The 21,098-nt window shown below is 42.7% G+C and overlaps 1 protein-coding gene across 1 annotated transcript; it reads left to right on the forward strand.

Moving 5' to 3' along the window:
- The first annotated feature begins 2,592 nt into the window (after positions 1–2,592).
- Positions 2,593–20,856, forward strand: igfbp7 (insulin-like growth factor binding protein 7). Its single transcript, XM_079582281.1, has 6 exons — positions 2,593–2,822; positions 8,085–8,208; positions 14,913–15,022; positions 17,764–17,874; positions 17,960–18,086; positions 20,678–20,856. The coding sequence occupies exons 1-6, from the start codon at positions 2,613–2,615 to the stop codon at positions 20,698–20,700; spliced, it is 705 nt and encodes a 234-aa protein (XP_079438407.1). The 5' UTR covers positions 2,593–2,612; the 3' UTR covers positions 20,701–20,856.
- Positions 20,857–21,098: the final 242 nt, after the last annotated feature.

Raw genomic sequence — 21,098 nt, forward strand, 5'->3', positions numbered from 1 at the left:
TGTTGTGTTTTTCTCATGTTTTTGTTGACTTTTCATCCTCTTTTTCTCGCTATTTTGATGCTTTTCTTTTTAGCTTTTAGATTTGGGTAAAGCTCGGTTGGGGGGTTGGGGTGTGAAATAAGAAGTTACTTGATTTGATTTTTCGGTATTTGATTTTATCTATGCAAATAACATGCTATATTTAAACAAATGTTAACTGTGGCAAAAGCCAAGTTTTAGTAGAACAAAATCAACAATTGTAGAAATATAGTGCAAAATGTTCACAACAACAACACCTGTGTCTACAGTGACTTTACCTCATTCATTTGTTAACTCAAAGAAAATGCCACATTAGATCATTTTGAAAGTGTCAGTTCAGCGTCAATTCGTTTATAAGTCAATTCTGAACCTGAACCTTTGTTCATCTCAACAACCTTTGCAACAAAAGTTGGAAAAATGGAAAGTTAAAGCACTCTTTGATAATTACCAAAACAATACAACAGTGTTTTCTTAAGGCGAGACACTGCAGGTGAATAGGGAAAAAATCTATATTTACAGATAACTATTTGAAACTGTTGCTGTCGATCACTGGCATAAATGTGAGAAAAAAATACATGGCAAGTTTTCTGTCATTTTATCTTTTCATATAAGAACAAGGTGTTTTATGCCTAAAAATGCCCCAAATTTCCCATCTTTTCGGCGACGAGATCTGAATATTGGATAGAGCTACATTCAAATTTATGGTTTCATTTTATTGATAAATGAGTTGCCAAGACTTTCTCAGAGGGGATTTTGGATTTCTTGTTTAGTTTTAAAATAAGCTGTTTTTTAGTGGAAAAATTTGTAAAAATGTAATTCTCGCCTTATTTTTTGACATTCAAAACTCAATAAATGGGGCTTTAAGGGATTAAATAATAAAAAATCCCTCTGAAAAAATCTTCCAAATATTGTTCAGTCCAAGGCTGGAAAATGTGAAGTCTTTAGGTCCGACTGACGTGGACATAGTGTCGCCACAATGACAGAAAAATGTGTTTTGAGAAAAAGGCCCTTGAAATTGTGTTCTCCCATATAAGTCTATGGGGGAACATTGAATCAGCGCAATATTCAAACATGTTATTGTGAAGATTAGGCGTGTTTTCTGTTTCCAGGTGAAAGCTTGTATGTTCAGAGACCAATTTGGCCCAAAACCTGAAAACTGAAAAAATTGAGCGCCCCCAATTTGACGCTGGTGGCCCAAAAGTGTACTGCATCCTTATTTACCATTGAGAATGAATGGGAGAGAGTTAGTATTAACCATGAGGCACAAGTAGGTCACTCTCTGGGCCAACATAAAGCATAGACATTTCATTATGTATTTGGGCGTTAAAGGAACAGGCCACCGTTTTTCCATACTGAGATGTGCTCTTACCTGAGTTTAGACGAGTTGATGTGTACCTGTCTGGTCTTTGTGCGTGCGCTCAGTCACGCACAAAGACCAGACAGGTACGGATCAACTCATCTAAGCTCAGGTAAGAACAAATCTTCCAAAACGGTGGCCTGTTCCTTTAAAAAGCATTCACTTTGACATGCTTTTGCCTGTATAAACCCTGGGACAGCTTCACTTGATTTGGGAAGGTTGGCCCCTTTGACGGAATGCGATGAACTTTGGTAGAAGTGGCAGAGAGGACTTCCAGTACAGTACAGTGGTGTTCACACTCAAACCCCAACATGCAACAGGTTATTACATTCATGGGTCTGAGGCGGAGGCGGGAGGTACGGGAGGTAAAGACTTAAGGAGACTTACCAGGATTTATGCTCTACAGGGCATGGGCCGGACTAAATCCCCCCTGGGTCCTGGAAGTGACCAGGTCTCTAGCCAATCAGCTTCTCAGCAGCGGCACAGTGCGCTGCAGTCGATGTCTGTGGTTGTGAATATAATAAAATTATTATTATGAGATAATAAAACTGGAGATGTGTGTGTCACCACAGAGAGGGTTTATTTACTATGAACCACCAGGATGACTGAGAGCTCCTACCGTTTTAATTGACCGTTACTAGGGCTGCTCGATTATTGAAAAAATAATAATCACGATTATTTTTGTCATAATTGAAATCACGATTATTCAAACGATTATTTGTTGCCTTTAAAAAAATCCATCAAAAAAGTGACAAAAATCCATCAAAAAAGTGACAAAAATCCAGCAGAAAAAAAGACAAAAATCCCAAAATTAAAAATTAGATTCTTTTTTTGAAAAAAAAAAAAGGGAAAAAAAATAAAAACGGGAAAAAAAAAATTATAATCGATTTTTTGCGATTATGCTAATTTTGTAATCATTTACTGTTGTAATCGAAATCGTAATCGAATTTCGATTAATTGCACAGCCCTAACCGTTACATTTGCTACTTCAGTGTTGCTGATACTGCTGTTACTAACTACTACTGTGAATAGCATTACTGCGACTGCACTGACTACTGCGAGTACTTTCACCCTGAAGGCCCGAGCCCAGTGAAATGAGCCTAATATCAAAAAAACACCCTTAAACCAGCTTTTGAATGATTACATTTCGCTGGGTCGTTGGGTGACTGATTTTGGGGCCTGTAAAAGTTGACGTGTGTTGTGGTCTGTCCTAGGCCTGAACACCCCCTGTCCAAACATGTGGGCTGTGCGAGGACTCCTCCTGGTCCTGGTGCTGGTCACGGCCCAGTCCGAGCCACAGCCGGAGACCCCCGCAGAGGCACTCCTGTCGGGGGAGGGACAGCCCTGCGTCCGGGGGGCGGGGCCTCGCTGTGGGCCCGGGCTCGAGTGTTTCCGCGCCGACAAGAAGAGCAAAGTGGGAGTGTGCACGTGTAAAAGCACACACGAGGTGAGTGCGATTGTGTTACGTATATATCGAGCTTTCACCTGGCGAGCGACTTTAACACAAGAACGTCAGAGAGCGACTTTAGCTTCAGTGGCACTTGTGTAAAATGTGACTTCACCCAGAAGAGTAAGAATGAGCCGTCACTCATGTCCCATATGTTTGTTATGTGATGATGTCATCGCTCTACGCCTGGGCCCAACGGAGCTTCAGCCCTATTCACTATAATGGGGTTTAGCTGATAGTAACCTGCTGTAGAGCCGACGACAAGGCTCTTTATAAACATCTGATCACAGAAATATCACCTTTACTCTGGATTTTCTTTGGTAAGGCTCATTCTGACACATTAAAGGAACAGGCCACCGTTTTTACATACTGAGATATGTTCTTACCTTAGCTTTGACGAGTTCTTTAGGACCTGTCTGATCTTCACCTTCAGTCACGTAAACACAGCGCAGACGGCGTTAGCATTTAGCCTCTCCCTCTCTCCTCTATAGCTCCAAAACAGGTCAAGATAGAAGCTACCAAGCTCTTCCACGTTTTCCCTATTTAAATATGGTTACGTGAAGTGTTCCACTACAAAGTATAATTACACACAATTAAACAATGTGGATTTTCTAAGCGGATAAAAGGGGGAACTATATTGTAAGGCGTAATAATACCAGGAGTAGTTCGAAATCCACGCAGTAATCTTCACTTTACTGTGCGGATGCCCTTTAAGGCTGCGCTGTTTTGGGGATTTAGCTGTAGAGTGGCAACAATCCAGACCATTTTTTCATGATATTTGTAGCACCACAGCATATTCTGTGTTACAGCTATGGACACATGGCTCGTTTGAAAGCTGAGACTCTCAGCTCTCCGTAGTTGAAAACAGTTTAATTCTACGTGCCTCGGTTCCTGAGAAATCTAAGCTAAACAGAGGCTAGTTTGATCAAAATCACAGATTTTTTTTTAAGAACGGAGATATTGTGTGTTTTATGAAACACTCTCCTTTCTGATTAACTCCTCTCTCCTCTCTGGACGGACACTAACATTATGTGAAGAGGAAATGCCAAAATATCTCCACGTGTTTTTTCCGTTTTTGGCACTTAACGCATGCGAGCGTTTGGCACTCAATGTGTTAATTATCAAAAAATATTTTGAATATAAAATGTATTAAAGCAACTGTATTAAGTAACTCTTCCCCCTAGAGGCCATAAGCGCAACTGCAGGTGTAGTAGCAAGTTACGATTTTTAAATTTATTAAATGTCTTGGAGAGTAAATACTACGCTGACAGGAAAGGCGAAGGGAGAGAGGGTTACTGTGCTTCCAATTATACAATGGAAATATTTTTTTTCACTCAAACTTGGCTGTAAATACTGTTTAAAGTGACGTTAGCCCGCAGTTAGCTTTGCCCGTTAGCATGTTAGCTTCTTCTATGTGATTCCATTAGTGTGTATTGCTTTCTCCGCACCGGTGGCAGTCAAGTTGCAAACATGGTTTTCTGGTCAGAGACACCAGGGGGAGATGAAAGACCCTCCAATCATCCCATAAACACTTGTATTACCCCCACAGGGACTACGGAGAGGGTTTATTAAAGTAAATAAATTACTTAGTACTGCTTTAATTTTGCCTGGAGAAATGGTGAAATATATTATTCGAATTAGGAGTAAAACAGTTGCAGGCCTTTTTTCTGCTGTTATTTCGACAGAAGATTCAGATAAAGTCGTGTTTTTTGCTGTGTTTATCTATGGAACTGTTATTGTGTATGAAATAACATGGTTATCAGCAGTTTCAAATGGTTTGACCCTGTCTATGTCACTTCCTGTCAGTGTCCAATAAGGAAGTGAAACTATAAGTGTCTCAAAAAAGTCTAACTAAGCTGGGTACAAGCAAAATCTTGAATATAATTCTGTTAACCACGTTTTAGAAAAAAATGTGTCTAATGTGTCATATTATTAGGTTTAGTTCTAATACTTCATACTTGACCCAGATTGTGTTTGTGTTTTCTTTTCTGTCACTAGTAACACTAACAGACCATTGATTAATACAGCAACATATGTACAAGGATCGTCCCCTAAAGTCTATCACAAGGCTGTGTCAGGAGAAGGGCACTGAAAGGGCACAAGGGCAGGTTTGACTGGGATTTTGAAGCCAGATCCATTCTTTAGAATAGGGCGAATATTACAATAAAAACAGTAAAAGGCTCAAATCAACCACTTTGCTCCTCTCCACGTCTGTGTGTCTTTATTTAGCAGAAACATATATTCATAATTCAGCGTTTGTTAAAGTAGTGATGCAGTTCAGGTTTTTCTCTTCTTTGTTTTCTCCCGTGGCCGCTTCGAACATGACCATATATGGATAATTCCAAAGATGTGGCCTGCACTTCCGCTCCCTCCGGCGGCTCACACTATTCAGCTGTGCCTCTCACTGCACAGAGCAGACCCCCTCACCCTTCCCAGCCGTGGCTTATTTTAGGGTCTCACATGGGACTCTTCAAATCAAAACAGCTCGAAGATTTGAAATGAGCCGCTCAAAGAATAACTGGACTGTCTTTAGGGGTTGTTTTTTGATAGATACCGTGTCTATTCCTTGGAATCACCCATATATTACTGTACATTATATTACGCTGCACGGTGGCACAGTGGCTAGCAGCAAGAAGGTCTCGGGTTCGATTCCCACCTGGACGGGGCCTTTCTGTGTGTAGTTTGCATGTTCTCTCCATGTCTGCATAGGTTTCCTCCAGGTACTCCAGCTTCCTCCACCACTAAAACATGTACAATAGGTGAATCCTCCAGCCAGGTGTTTCTGACCATTAGCCTGGCTCCACCATTACTTTAACAACCGCTGAATTCTGAATATATTTTTCTACAATTTGCTGTGAAAAACATCCGTATGGACCTGATTTTGCCTTGACTTATCTATGTGTGATAAATGTGAAAAGAAAACGGTGATTCCACAGACAGGCCCCCCCACACAGATGTGCAGATGATTGAAATGTCGGAGTCAAAGTGCTCTGTAGTGAGGAGATCCTGTTTAAAGGAGTGAAGCTGCGGTTTATCTTCATCACAAACAGTTTACATTCTTCACATGATGTTCCCAAAACACGAGTCTGCTTCAAATGTCTGACCTTGTCCACATGCGGGAGTCTGTCCCTGGACCAAAGTGAGCGCTTCCTGTTGTGAGTGGAGCATGGAAGTCTGCTGCACCCACAGTCTGACTTCTGATTTTTGACAACATATCCACTTTTACTAATTCAAGGGCGCTGATTTCCAAAATCAATGTTGTCAAGCCTAATTCTTGCGCACACAATCGCCCACATATGATCATGTTAAAAAACAGATAAGGGGAAAACAATATGGAGAAAAATCCAAACTTTCTCTAATTATTAAAAAAACCTACTTGAACAAATGCTGAATTATGAATCTTGTTTTCTACTAAATAAAGATACAAAGACATGGAGAGGAGCAAAGAGGTTCAGCCCATAAACAGAGTTCGGGAAATTCCACAGTTACCATGGAGATCCGCCATCTTTGCTGTTAGTATCTGTTAGCTTACATTTCCATTGACTAATATTAGCTAACATTTCCATTGACTAACATTAGCTAAAAACAGTATAAAAAGTGGAGAAAAAAGCCGTGGAACAACTCCGCTAGCCGCTGAGTTACTGCTGGTAAACACATCTAACTCACTGTGATGTCCAAGTGTTTTAAAGGAATAGGCCACCGTTTTTACATACTGAGATATGTTCTTACCTTAGCTTTGACGAGTTCTTTAGGACCTGTCTGATCTTCCCCCGTGCCTTCAGTCACGTAAACACAGCGCATTAGCATTAGCATTTAGCCTCTCCCTCTTCCAGGTCAAGATAGGAGCTACCAAGCTCTTCCACGTTTTCCCTATTTAAATATGGTTACGTGAAGTGTTCCACTACAAAGTATAATTACACAAGATTAAACAATGTGGATTTTCTAAGCGGATAAAAGGGGGAACTATATTGTAAGGCGTAATAATACCAGGAGTAGTTCGAAATCCGCGCAGTAATCTTCACTTTACTGCGCAGTAATCTTCACTTTACTGTGCGGATGCCAAATTACTCCTGGTATTATTACGCCTTACAATATAGTTCCCCCTTTTATCCGCTTAGAAAATCCACATTGTTTAATCTTGTGTAATTATACTTTGTAGTGGAACACTTCACGTAACCATATTTAAATAGGGAAAACGTGGAAGAGCTTGGTAGCTCCTATCTTGACCTGAAAGAGGGAGAGGCTAAATGCTAATGCTAATGCGCTGTGTTTATGTGACTGAAGGCACGGGGGAAGATCAGACAGGTCCTAAAGAACTCGTCAAAGCTAAGGTAAGAACATATCTCAGTATGTAAAAACGATGGCCTATTCCTTTAATGTGAACAATAACTCCAGTATTTAAACTTTTAAAATCTCCATTAGTTTACAATTGCTGCTAATCCCATAATGCTTAGCGATATGACATCACATTCCCCAACTCTATACATAAATAACGGAGAATGCTAACATGATGCTTCATGTATGTTAGCATCGTGCTAACGCTAACGCAAGCAAGCGCTAGCTACAACATCCATGTGAACCCGATTTAGACTTGACCTTATTTGTATTTGAAAAATACCTTTATATCTCGCCGGAAAATGGCTAAAAAGAGTGAAAACTGTTTCCCAAAAGATTCTGTTTTCCCGCTCCGCAAAGCCACGCCGCCTTCTATGACGAGATGCCGTCTGTATCTATGGTGAAATTGATTTAGCCATGTATGGTTGAATTTGACTTGGCAACATATTTTCAAATTATTTCCCAAACAATGTCCCAATCTTCCCAATATTCTTGTTCTGTTTTCTGGTTCTAGATGAGACATATTTTATTATAGGTATTGGAAAAAGTATCGTTCAGGTATCAATATCTATGACCATGCATCGATTAAGTACTAGTGTTGAAAAAAAAATTGTAACGATACCCAGCCCTAGTCTAGACCCTTTGTGCTTTTGCGATGTCTGAGTTACTTCCTGGACACTCTGACATGAAAACTCAGATGTTAAAGGGAGAAAGCAAGAAAAATCTCCACATCAAGTCAGTTGGAGTCTAAATCAACAGATTGTGATGTCCTGATTCTCTCCGTCTTCCCGTCTGGTCAAAGCTGTTCACACGTCCTATATAGAATGGGGATGTGCAGAGGCTTTGTGAGAGCTGGAAACGAGGTGGGACAGCAGGGGGACAGGCTGTAGACGTGTTTATGACGGTGATGTTTGTGTGTATGAGCAGGTTTGCGGCTCTGATGGCGTCACCTACAAAACCCCCTGTGCCCTGAAGAGCGCCAACGACAGGAGAGACCAGGAACTGCAGCCGGAGCCCGTCACTGCGAAGGGGAAAGGCCGCTGCCCCTCCGGTCAGAACTCACCACTGAACTGCTGTTAGCACTGTAGCTAATGTGTGGACTTGATTTAGCCTGGTACTACACGATCACTATAACACTACTACTGCCACTATTATACCGTTACACTACTACTGCCACTACTATACCGTTACACTACTACTGCCACTACTATACCGTTACACTACTACTGCCACTATTATACTGTTACACTACTACTGCCACTATTATACCGTTACACTACTACTGCCACTATTATACCGTTACACTACTACTGCCACTACTATACCGTTACACTACTACTGCCACTACTATACCGTTACACTACTACTGCCACTATTATACTGTTACACTACTACTGCCACTATTATACCGTTACACTACTACTGCCACTATTATACTGTTACACTACTACTGCCACTATTATACCGTTACACTACTACTGTTACTATTATACCGTTACACTACTACTGCCACTATTATACCGTTACACTACTACTGCTACTATTATACCGTTACACTGCCACTATTATACCGTTACAATACTACTGCCACTATTATACCGTTACACTACTACTGTTACTATTATACCGTTACACTACTACTGTTACTATTATACCGTTACACTACTACTGCTACTATTATACCGTTACACTACTACTGTTACTATTATACCGTTACACTACTACTGCCACTACTATACCGTTACAATACTACTGCCACTATTATACCGTTACAATACTACTGCCACTATTATACCGTTACAATACTACTGCCACTATTATACCGTTACACTACTACTGCTACTATTATACCGTTACACTACTACTGTTACTATTATACCGTTACACTACTACTGCCACTATTATACCGTTACACTACTACTGCTACTATTATACCGTTACACTGCCACTATTATACCGTTACAATACTACTGCCACTATTATACCGTTACACTACTACTGCTACTATTATACCGTTACACTACTACTGTTACTATTATACCGTTACACTACTACTGCCACTACTATACCGTTACAATACTACTGCCACTATTATACCGTTACAATACTACTGCCACTATTATACCGTTACAATACTACTGCCACTATTATACCGTTACACTACTACTGCTACTATTATACCGTTACACTACTACTGTTACTATTATACCGTTACACTACTACTGCCACTATTATACCGTTACACTACTACTGCTACTATTATACCGTTACACTACTACTGCTACTATTATACCGTTACACTACTACTGCTACTATTATACCGTTACACTACTACTGCTACTATTATACCGTTACACTACTACTGCTACTATTATACCGTTACACTACTACTGCCACTACTATACCGTTACACTACTACTGCTACTATTATACCGTTACACTACTACTGCTACTATTATACCGTTACACTACTACTGCCACTATTATACCGTTACACTACTACTGCCACTATTATACCGTTACACTACTACTGTTACTATTATACCGTTACACTACTACTGCCACTATTATACCGTTACACTACTACTGCCACTATTATACCGTTACACTACTACTGCCACTATTATACCGTTACACTACTACTGTTACTATTATACCGTTACACTACTACTGCCACTATTATACCGTTACACTACTACTGCCACTATTATACCGTTACACTACTACTGCCACTATTTTACCGTTACACTACTACTGTTACTATTATACCGTTACACTACTACTGCTACTATTATACCGTTACACTACTACTGCCACTATTATACCGTTACACTACTACTGCCACTATTACACCGTTACACTACTACTGCCACTATTATACCATTACAATACTACTGCCACTATTACACCGTTACAATACTACTGCCACTATTACACCGTTACACTACTACTGCCACTATTATACCGTTACAATACTACTGCCACTATTACACCGTTACAATACTACTGCCACTATTACACCGTTACAATACTACTGCCACTATTACACCGTTACACTACTACTGCCACTATTATACCGTTACAATACTACTGCCACTATTACACCGTTACACTACTACTGCCACTATTATACCGTTACAATACTACTGCCACTATTACACCGTTACACTACTACTGCCACTATTATACCGTTACACTACTACTGCCACTATTATACCGTTACACTACCACTGCCACTATTATACCGTTACACTACTACTGCTACTATTATACCGTTACACTACTACTGCCACTATTATACCGTTACACTACTACTGCCACTATTATATGTTACACTACTACTGCCACTATTATATGTTACACTACTACTGCCACTATTATACCGTTACACTACTACTGCTACTATTATACCGTTACACTACTACTGCCACTATTATACCGTTACACTACTACTGCCACTATTATACCGTTACACTACTACTGCCACTATTATATGTTACACTACTACTGCCACTATTATACCGTTACACTACTACTGCCACTATTATATGTTACACTACTACTGCCACTATTATACCGTTACACTACTACTGCTACTATTATACCGTTACACTACTACTGCCACTATTATACCGTTACACTACTACTGCCACTATTATATGTTACACTACTACTGCCACTATTATATGTTACACTACTACTGCCACTATTATACCGTTACACTACTACTGCTACTATTATACCGTTACACTACTACTGCCACTATTATACCGTTACACTACTACTGCCACTATTATACCGTTACACTACTACTGCCACTATTATATGTTACACTACTACTGCCACTATTATACCGTTACACTACTACTGCTACTATTACACCGTTACACTACTACTGCCACTATTATACCGTTACACTACTACTGCCACTATTATACCGTTACACTACTACTGCCACTATTATACCGTTACACTACTACTGCCACTATTATATGTTACACTACTACTGCCACTATTATACCGTTACACTACTACTGCCACTATTATACCGTTACACTACTACTGCCACTATTACACCGTTACACTACTACTGCCACTATTATATGTTACACTACTACTGCCACTATTATATGTTACACTACTACTGCCACTATTATACCGTTACACTACTACTGCCACTATTATATGTTACACTACTACTGCCACTATTATATGTTACACTACTACTGCCACTATTATACCGTTACACTACTACTGCTACTATTATACCGTTACACTACTACTGCCACTATTATACCGTTACACTACTACTGCCACTATTACATGTTACACTACTACTGCCACTATTATATGTTACACTACTACTGCCACTATTATACCGTTACACTACTACTGCTACTATTATACCGTTACACTACTACTGCCACTATTATACCGTTACACTACTACTGCCACTATTATACCGTTACACTACTACTGCCACTATTATATGTTACACTACTACTGCCACTATTATACCGTTACACTACTACTGCTACTATTACACCGTTACACTACTACTGCCACTATTATACCGTTACACTACTACTGCCACTATTATACCGTTACACTACTACTGCCACTATTATACCGTTACACTACTACTGCCACTATTATATGTTACACTACTACTGCCACTATTATACCGTTACACTACTACTGCCACTAATATACCGTTACACTACTACTGCCACTATTACACCGTTACACTACTACTGCCACTATTATACCGTTACACTACTACTGCCACTATTATACCGTTACACTACTACTGCCACTATTATACCGTTACACTACTACTGCCACTACTATACCGTTACACTACTACTGCTACTATTACACCGTTACACTACTACTGCCACTATTATACCGTTACACTACTACTGCCACTATTATACCGTTACACTACTACTGCCACTATTACACCGTTACATTACTACTGCCACTATTATACCGTTACACTACTACTGCCACTATTATACCGTTACACTACTACTGCCACTACTATACCGTTACACTACTACTGCCACTATTATACCGTTACACTACTACTGCCACTATTATACCGTTACACTACTACTGCCACTATTATACCGTTACACTATTACTGCCACTATTATACCATTGCATTACTACTGCTACTATTATACCGTTACACTACTACTGCTACTATTATACCGTTACACTACTACTGCTACTATTATACTGTTACACTACTGCTGCTACTATTATACCGTTACACTACTGCTGCTACTATTATACCGTTACACTACTACTGTTACTATTATACCGTTACACTACTACTGCCACTATTATACGTTACACTACTACTGCCACTATTATACGTTACACTACTACTGCCACTATTATACCGTTACACTACTACTGCCACTATTATACCGTTACACTACTACTGCCACTATTATACGTTACACTACTACTGCCACTATTATACCGTTACACTACTACTGCCACTATTATACCGTTACACTACTACTGCCACTATTATACGTTACATTACTACTACTATTACAAAAGGAACTATAATTCTGATTACCATTAGTTAGTATCTCCACTGCTGTTACAGTTAGTCATGTTTCTACTACTGTACTAGTGCTATAGTTTGATTATTGTATGAAGTTTGATACATTGAGGCTGTAAAATATTGAGATGAACAATATTATTGAGGACCACTGAATGCCACTGAGGTTAGGGAAGTCTCAGAAATACCTTTCTAAAAGTATATTTGAACATATTCAACAACACACACATTGCAATTAGCATGGAACACAATTTACTCTGGTGAAATTGTTAAAGAAGACCGAATACTACTACTACTACTACTACTACTACTACTACTACTACTACTACTACTACTACTACTACTGTAGAAGAAACAACAGTGGTGTTCGAGAAGATAGATGAAGAATAGGCAGCAGTCTTGATGTTTTATACAGGAGATGTTTATTTACCATGGATGCGGGACCCAGAGGCATGAACTCGAGACATTGTGCTAGTCTTACCATTCAAGGCTGTCTATGCTTCCACAGAAAAGGCATAAATACCCTCTCAGAGTATCATACCGATACACAAGCAAACATTCAGTGGCTGAGAGTGGGCGCCTGAGCACCACAGTCAAGGCTATGACGGAGATGGTTCTCTCTGTACAGCCTGACCCGGTATGATAAATAGTGATTTAATGTTATCCTCTAACATTTACTACTGTCCCCCCTCCTCCTATACTACTATAATGTCTACCACCAAAATCAGCAGTGGCAGAATACAGACTCAGGTTAAGACGTGCGGTACCTGAACGCGCCAAACTGATGACAGAACAGTGCTGTAGGATTAGTCGGGCAGGTACTTGTGTACTCCTTGCACGTACAGCGCAGGGTGCAGTACTCTGGTATTCGTGGCTTCAGGTGCTAAGCTCACGTCTGTCTTCACCTGCTCAGAGCCTTCATTCTCAGACTGAGCCCTCAGTCCTGGCCCCGGCCTGGACTTGTCTCCGTCTTAATTTGGTTAGATTCCGAAGAGTTCACCTGTCCATCATCCGCAGACCTGCTCACCTATGATAACCACTTTGCATATTGGGGTCATGCCATTGTCGTATTTCACTCAAAACTTTCAACACGTCTATGTGATTTGTGTTTGAGTCGCTCTGACCTCATACGGAAAACACATCTGCCAGCGGACTGACATTTCTTTGCAAATAAGATTTATGATCCTATTTTCAGGGCCAGGTTTGGAAAGGCAAGTCGCAATCAGTGTACAAATACACAGAGAAGCGCAAAAACAAGTTATAATTATTTATATTTCCAAATTGAATGCAAATCAGCCTACCGCTCTTCCTGACGCAAGGCAAAAACCTCTGTGTTGCTCCTCTGCGTTCACGTAGATAGAAAGTGAAAACACAAAAGCACTAAATTACAGGAACAACATATTAAAGAAAATGACTTGGAAAAGGGAGACTGAAGGAGTTTTTTTGTCAGTTTCCTGACAATGTTCGCGGCGGCAGGTGCGGAAGGGCGATGTGGACAGTACGTCAGTACAGAGCGGGTGAGGAGGAAGTGGAGTCCAGCATACATTCAGGGAAAAGGACACAGATCATCCATCTGAATATGGAGCAACATCCTCAACCACCTCTGCTACATCATAAAGACACAAGTCAAAAGAAACAGGTCTAAAAAGAGGAGGAAAAGCTTCATGACAAACAGCAGCTGTAGTTTGAAATGCCCAATCTTAGCCCAGGCATTCCGATCAGAGGGATAATATGCTTCAATAAACACATGAAAACACGGATGCAATTAGGAACACACTGGATAATAATAATGGAGATAATATCCGAGAGAGACAGCAGGGGGGAGTGTGGTGAAGTTTGTGTATAATCTTCTAAATATATGTTCTTTGTGTTTTAGAGCTTTGTTTGCGACTTGGTTTTCCTTTTGTTCCCACTTGGATGTTATTTTTAATTGTGAAGAGAAGAAGTATGCCAACAAATCAAGAAACAGTGCACAACATTGTTACAAAAAAAAAGATTCCTTTGGCTAATCCTTTTGCTTCCCCACTTCAATCCGGCTGTGTTGTCTGAGGGAAGGCCTCAGTGATATTCCGGTCTATTTCCTCGTGGCTCGTAGAGCGAGATCAGGAGACTAACCCACCCCCCCCGACTGGGCGGCAGGACTAACCACTGTGCCACTCCTGTCTGTGCTGCAGCTCCGCTTATAGTGACCCCTCCTGGAGAAGTGTACAACGTGTCCGGGTCGCAGGTGTACCTGAGCTGTGAGGCGGTGGGTGTGCCCACACCTGTGCTCACCTGGAACAAGGTAAGCCCCGCCCACATCCCCATAAGGCCACTTTCTCTGTCTCGCGTTGGACAGTCCTGCTCTGCACAGGTGGAAGAAATACTTGTCAAAGAATCTGGTTAAAATTCCACAAAAGGTATTCAGCACTGTCAAATGTACTTAGAGTAGAAACACAGAAATACTAAATTAAAATAGATAAATGGACTTTTATTCTGAAGAATTGTGCAGCTTTTGACTGTGAAGTTAGTTATTTCTCCATATTGTTAGTTTTTCTGCACATTCTCAAACTCCAGACCGTGTGAAACTGAAAGACTGTTGGATTGAAGCGTCCCGAGTGATGGTGATGTTTGTAATGAGAGGAAGTGTCGTCCACGCTCTGAATAATACATTTGCCATGCAGCCATTTTCCCCTCACGCAAAACGGGAAGGAAACGATCAGGATAAATTGGATGTAACCAATGACAGACATGCAAAAGAACTTAGTGCTGCTGTTCAGTGCCCACTGGCATGCAGGTGTTCTCTCAGAGGACATAAGGACATACAGGTGTTCTCTCAGAGGACATAAGGACATACAGGTGTTCTCTCAGAGGACATAAGGACATACAGGTGTTCTCTCAGAGGACATAAGGACATACAGGTGGTCTCTCAGAGGACATAAGGACATGCAGGTGGTCTCTCAGAGGACATAAAGACATGCAGGTGGTCTCTCAGAGGACATAAAGACATGCAGGTGGTCTCTCAGAGGACATAATGACATGCAGGTGATCTCTCAGAGGACATAAGGACATACAGGTGGTCTCTCAGAGGACATAAGGACATACAGGTGGTCTCTTAGAGGACATAAAGACATGCAGGTGGTCTCTCAGAGGACATAAAGACATGCAGGTGGTCTCTTAGAGGACATAAGGACATGCAGGTGGTCTCTCAGAGGACATAAGGACATGCAGGTGGTCTCTCAGAGGACATAAAGACATGCAGGTGGTCTCTCAGAGGACATAAGGACATACAGGTGGTCTCTCAGAGGACATAAAGACATGCAGGTGGTCTCTCAGAGGACATAAGGACATACAGGTGGTCTCTTAGAGGACATAAGGACATACAGGTGGTCTCTCAGAGGACATAAAGACATGCAGGTGGTCTCTCAGAGGACATAAAGACATGCAGGTGGTCTCTCAGAAGACATAAGGACATACAGGTGGTCTCTCAGAGGGCATAAAGACATGCAGGTGGTCTCTCAGAGGACATAAAGACATGCAGGTGGTCTCTCAGAGGACATAAGGACATACAGGTGGTCTCTCAGAGGACATAAGGACATGCAGGTGATCTCTCAGAGGACATAAGGACATGCAGGTGGCCTCTTAGAGGACATAAAGACATGCAGGTGGTCTCTTAGAGGACATAAAGACATGCAGGTGGTCTCTCAGAGGACATAAAGACATGCAGGTGGTCTCTTAGAGGACATAAAGACATGCAGGTGGTCTCTTAGAGGACATAAAGACATGCAGGTGGTCTCTTAGAGGACATAAGGACATGCAGGTGGTCTCTTAGAGGACATAAGGACATGCAGGTGGTCTCTTAGAGGACATAAAGACATGCAGGTGGTCTCTTAGAGGACATAAGGACATGCAGGTGGTCTCTTAGAGGACATAAAGACATGCAGGTGGTCTCTTAGAGGACATAAGGACATGCAGGTGGTCTCTTAGAGGACATAAAGACATGCAGGTGGTCTCTTAGAGGACATAAGGACATGCAGGTGGTCTCTTAGAGGACATAAGGACATGCAGGTGGTCTCTTAGAGGACATAAGGACATGCAGGTGGTCTCTTAGAGGACATAAGGACATGCAGGTGGTCTCTTAGAGGACATAAGGACATGCAGGTGGTCTCTTAGAGGACATAAAGACATGCAGGTGGTCTCTTAGAGGACATAAGGACATGCAGGTGGTCTCTTAGAGGACATAAGGACATGCAGGTGGTCTCTTAGAGGACATAAGGACATGCAGGTGGTCTCTTAGAGGACATAAGGACATGCAGGTGTTCTCTCAGAGGACATAAGGACATGCAGGTGGCCTCTTAGAGGACATAAGGACATGCAGGTGGTCTCTTAGAGGACATAAAGACATGCAGGTGGTCTCTCAGAGGACATAAGGACATGCAGGTGGTCTCTCAGAGGACATAAAGACATGCAGGTGGTCTCTCAGAGGACATAAAGACATGCAGGTGGTCTCTCAGAGGACATAAGGACATGCAGGTGGTCTCTCAGAGGACATAAGGACATGCAGGTGGTCTCTCAGAGGACATAAGGACATGCAGGTGGTCTCTTAGAGGACATAAGGACATGCAGGTGGTCTCTTAGAGGACATAAGGACATGCAGGTGGTCTCTTAGAGGACATAAGGACATGCAGGTGGTCTCTCAGAGGACATAAGGACATGCAGGTGGTCTCTTAGAGGACATAAGGACATGCAGGTGGTCTCTTAGAGGACATAAGGACATGCAGGTGATCTCTCAGAGGACATAAGGACATGCAGGTGGTCTCTTAGAGGACATAAGGACATGCAGGTGGTCTCTTAGAGGACATAAGGACATGCAGGTGGTCTCTTAGAGGACATAAGGACATGCAGATGGTCTCTTAGAGGACATAATGACATGCAGGTGATCTCTCAGAGGACATAAGGACATGCAGGTGGTCTCTCAGAGGACATAAGGACATGCAGGTGGTCTCTTAGAGGACGTGATGTTGATGGTGGTTTCCTGATGTTGAGGTGGTGAACGGCGGGAGGAAGAAGGTGGAGCTGCTCCCTGGAGACAGAGACAACCTGGCGGTGCAGACCCGTGGAGGGCCCGAGAAACACCAGGCCACCGGCTGGCTCCTGGTGAGTCCGTGGGGGGACAGAGGGGGACATGTGGACAGAGCTGATGGCGTGAGGATATTGTTGTGACTGTGCCGTTGTATTTCAGATCTCTCCTCTGACTGAAGCGGAGCAGGGCTCCTACGAGTGTCACGCCTCCAACTCCCAGGGAGCGACCTCTGCTGTGGGGGCCATCCACCTGGTGCAGAGCCTGGAGGACATCAGCGTCAAGAGGGGTAGGCACTCTGGGTCACTTTTCTTTTCCCTTTTCCTGGATCCTATTCTTGTCTTCTCCCGCTTTCCTTTTTATCATCTCATCTCCTTCTCTCAGTGCTAACTTCTCTTTCTCCTTGTGTCCTCTGTGCTAACTCCTCTCCTTGTGTCCTCAATGCTAACTCCTCTCTCCTTGTGTCCTCTGTGCTAACTCCTCTCCATGTGTCCATGTGTCCTCTGTGCTAACTCCTCTGTCCATGTGTCCTCAATGCTAACTCCTCTCCATGTGTCCTCAATGCTAACTCCTCTCTCCATGTGTCCTCAGTGCTAACTCCTCTCTCCATGTGTCCTCAGTGCTAACTCCTCTCCATGTGTCCTCAATGCTAACTCCTCTCCATGTGTCCTCAATGCTAACTCCTCTCTCCATGTGTCCTCAGTGCTAACTCCTCTCCATGTGTCCTCAATGCTAACTCCTCTCTCCATGTGTCCTCAGTGCTAACTCCTCTCTCCTTGTGTCCTCAATGCTAACTCCTCCCCATGTGTCCTTGTGTCCTCAGTGCTAACTCCTCTCTGTCCTTGTGTCCTCAGTGCTAACTCCTCTGTCCTTGTGTCCTCAATGCTAACTCCTCTCCATGTGTCCTCAATGCTAACTCCTCTCTCCATGTGTCCTCTGTGCTAACTCCTCTCTCCTTGTGTCCTCAGTGCTAACTCCTCTTTCTCCTTGTGTCCTCAGTGCTAACTCCTCTCTCCTTGTGTCCTCAGTGCTAACTCCTCTTTCTCCTTGTGTCCTCAGTGCTAACTCCTCTCTCTCCTTGTGTCCTCAGTGCTAACTCCTCCCCATGTGTCCTTGTGTCCTCAGTGCTAACTCCTCTCTGTCCTTGTGTCCTCAGTGCTAACTCCTCTGTCCTTGTGTCCTCAGTGCTAACTCCTCCCCATGTGTCCTTGTGTCCTCAGTGCTAACTCCTCTTTCTCCTTGTGTCCTCTGTGCTAACTCCTCTCCTTGTGTCCTCAATGCTAACTCCTCTCCTTGTGTCCTCAGTGCTAACTCCTCTCCATGTGTCCTCAGTGCTAACTCCTCTCCTTGTGTCCTCAATGCTAACTCCTCTCCTTGTGTCCTCAGTGCTAACTCCTCTCCATGTGTCCTCAGTGCTAACTCCTCTCCTTGTGTCCTCAATGCTAACTCCTCTCCATGTGTCCTCAGTGCTAACTCCTCTCCATGTGTCCTCAGTGCTAACTCCTCTCCTTGTGTCCTCAATGCTAACTCCTCTCCTTGTGTCCTCAGTGCTAACTCCTCTCCTTGTGTCCTCAATGCTAACTCCTCTCCATGTGTCCTCTGTGCTAACTCCTCTCCTTGTGTCCTCAATGCTAACTCCTCTCCTTGTGTCCTCAGTGCTAACTCCTCTCTCCATGTGTCCTCAGTGCTAACTCCTCTCTCCATGTGTCCTCAGTGCTAACTCCTCTCTCCATGTGTCCTCAGTGCTAACTCCTCTCCATGTGTCCTCTGTGCTAACTCCTCTCCTTGTGTCCTCAGTGCTAACTCCTCTCTCCATGTGTCCTCTGTGCTAACTCCTCTCCATGTGTCCTCAGTGCTAACTCCTCTCTCCATGTGTCCTCTGTGCTAACTCCTCTCCATGTGTCCTCAGTGCTAACTCCTCTCCTTGTGTCCTCAATGCTAACTCCTCTCCATGTGTCCTCAGTGCTAACTCCTCTCCATGTGTCCTCAGTGCTAACTCCTCTCATGTGTCCTCAATGCTAACTCCTCTCTCCATGTGTCCTCTGTGCTAACTCCTCTCCATGTGTCCATGTGTCCTCTGTGCTAACTCCTCTCCATGTGTCCTCAGTGCTAACTCCTCTCATGTGTCCTCAATGCTAACTCCTCTCCATGTGTCCTCTGTGCTAACTCCTCTCCATATGTCCTCAATGCTAACTCCTCTCCTTGTGTCCTCAATGCTAACTCCTCTCCATGTGTCCTCTGTGCTAACTCCTCTCCATATGTCCTCAATGCTAACTCCTCTCCTTGTGTCCTCAATGCTAACTCCTCTCCATGTGTCCTCAGTGCTAACTCCTCTCCATGTGTCCTCAGTGCTAACTCCTCTCCTTGTGTCCTCTGTGCTAACTCCTCTCCATATGTCCTCAATGCTAACTCCTCTCCTTGTGTCCTCAATGCTAACTCCTCTCCTTGTGTCCTCAATGCTAACTCCTCTCCATATGTCCTCAATGCTAACTCCTCTCCTTGTGTCCTCAGTGCTAACTCCTCTCCATGTGTCCTCTGTGCTAACTCCTCTCCATGTGTCCTCTGTGCTAACTCCTCTCCATGTGTCCTCTGTGCTAACTCCTCTCCATGTGTCCTCTGTGCTAACTCCTCTCCATGTGTCCTCTGTGCTAACTCCTCTCCATGTGTCCTCTGTGCTAACTCCTCTCCTTGTGTCCTCTGTGCTAACTCCTCTCCATGTGTCCTCTGTGCTAACTCCTCTCCTTGTGTCCTCTGTGCTAACTCCTCTCCTTGTGTCCTTGTGTCCTCTGTGCTAACTCCTCTCTCCATGTGTCCTCTGTGCTAACTCCTCTCCTTGTGTCCTCAGTGCTAACTCCTCTCCATGTGTCCTTGTGTCCTCAGTGCTGAAGGATGAGGAGCTGTGAGCTTCGCTGGAGCAAGTTCATTTATAACTTTTTTTTAATATAAGTTTTATTTCCACTTTATCCTTGTTACTCATTTTGAATCTTATTTTGGTTCAAACATGACCTTGTCTTGTAAACCTCTGCTGTTGACCAAGTCCTACTTTAAACCTGCTTGAGTCCTGGTCTGGATCTACTGCTGTAGACCTGGTCTAGCCCAGTCTGAGACCTGGTATAAACATTTTCAATAAACTCTAACATGTACTCTGTTCTGTCGGCATCATTTATAAAAAAAATAAAAGTTTAAGGCACATAATTGTCTGACGTGGAGTTATGGAGGATTAAAGAGGTGACCTGCTACATGTATTGCTCTATTGTCATGTGTCCTACAGCCTTCCACACTATGGGAACATAAAGTGAGG

Source organism: Gobius niger, assembly GCF_951799975.1.
Source record: "Gobius niger genome assembly, chromosome: 24".
NCBI classification, from domain to species: domain Eukaryota; kingdom Metazoa; phylum Chordata; class Actinopteri; order Gobiiformes; family Gobiidae; genus Gobius; species Gobius niger.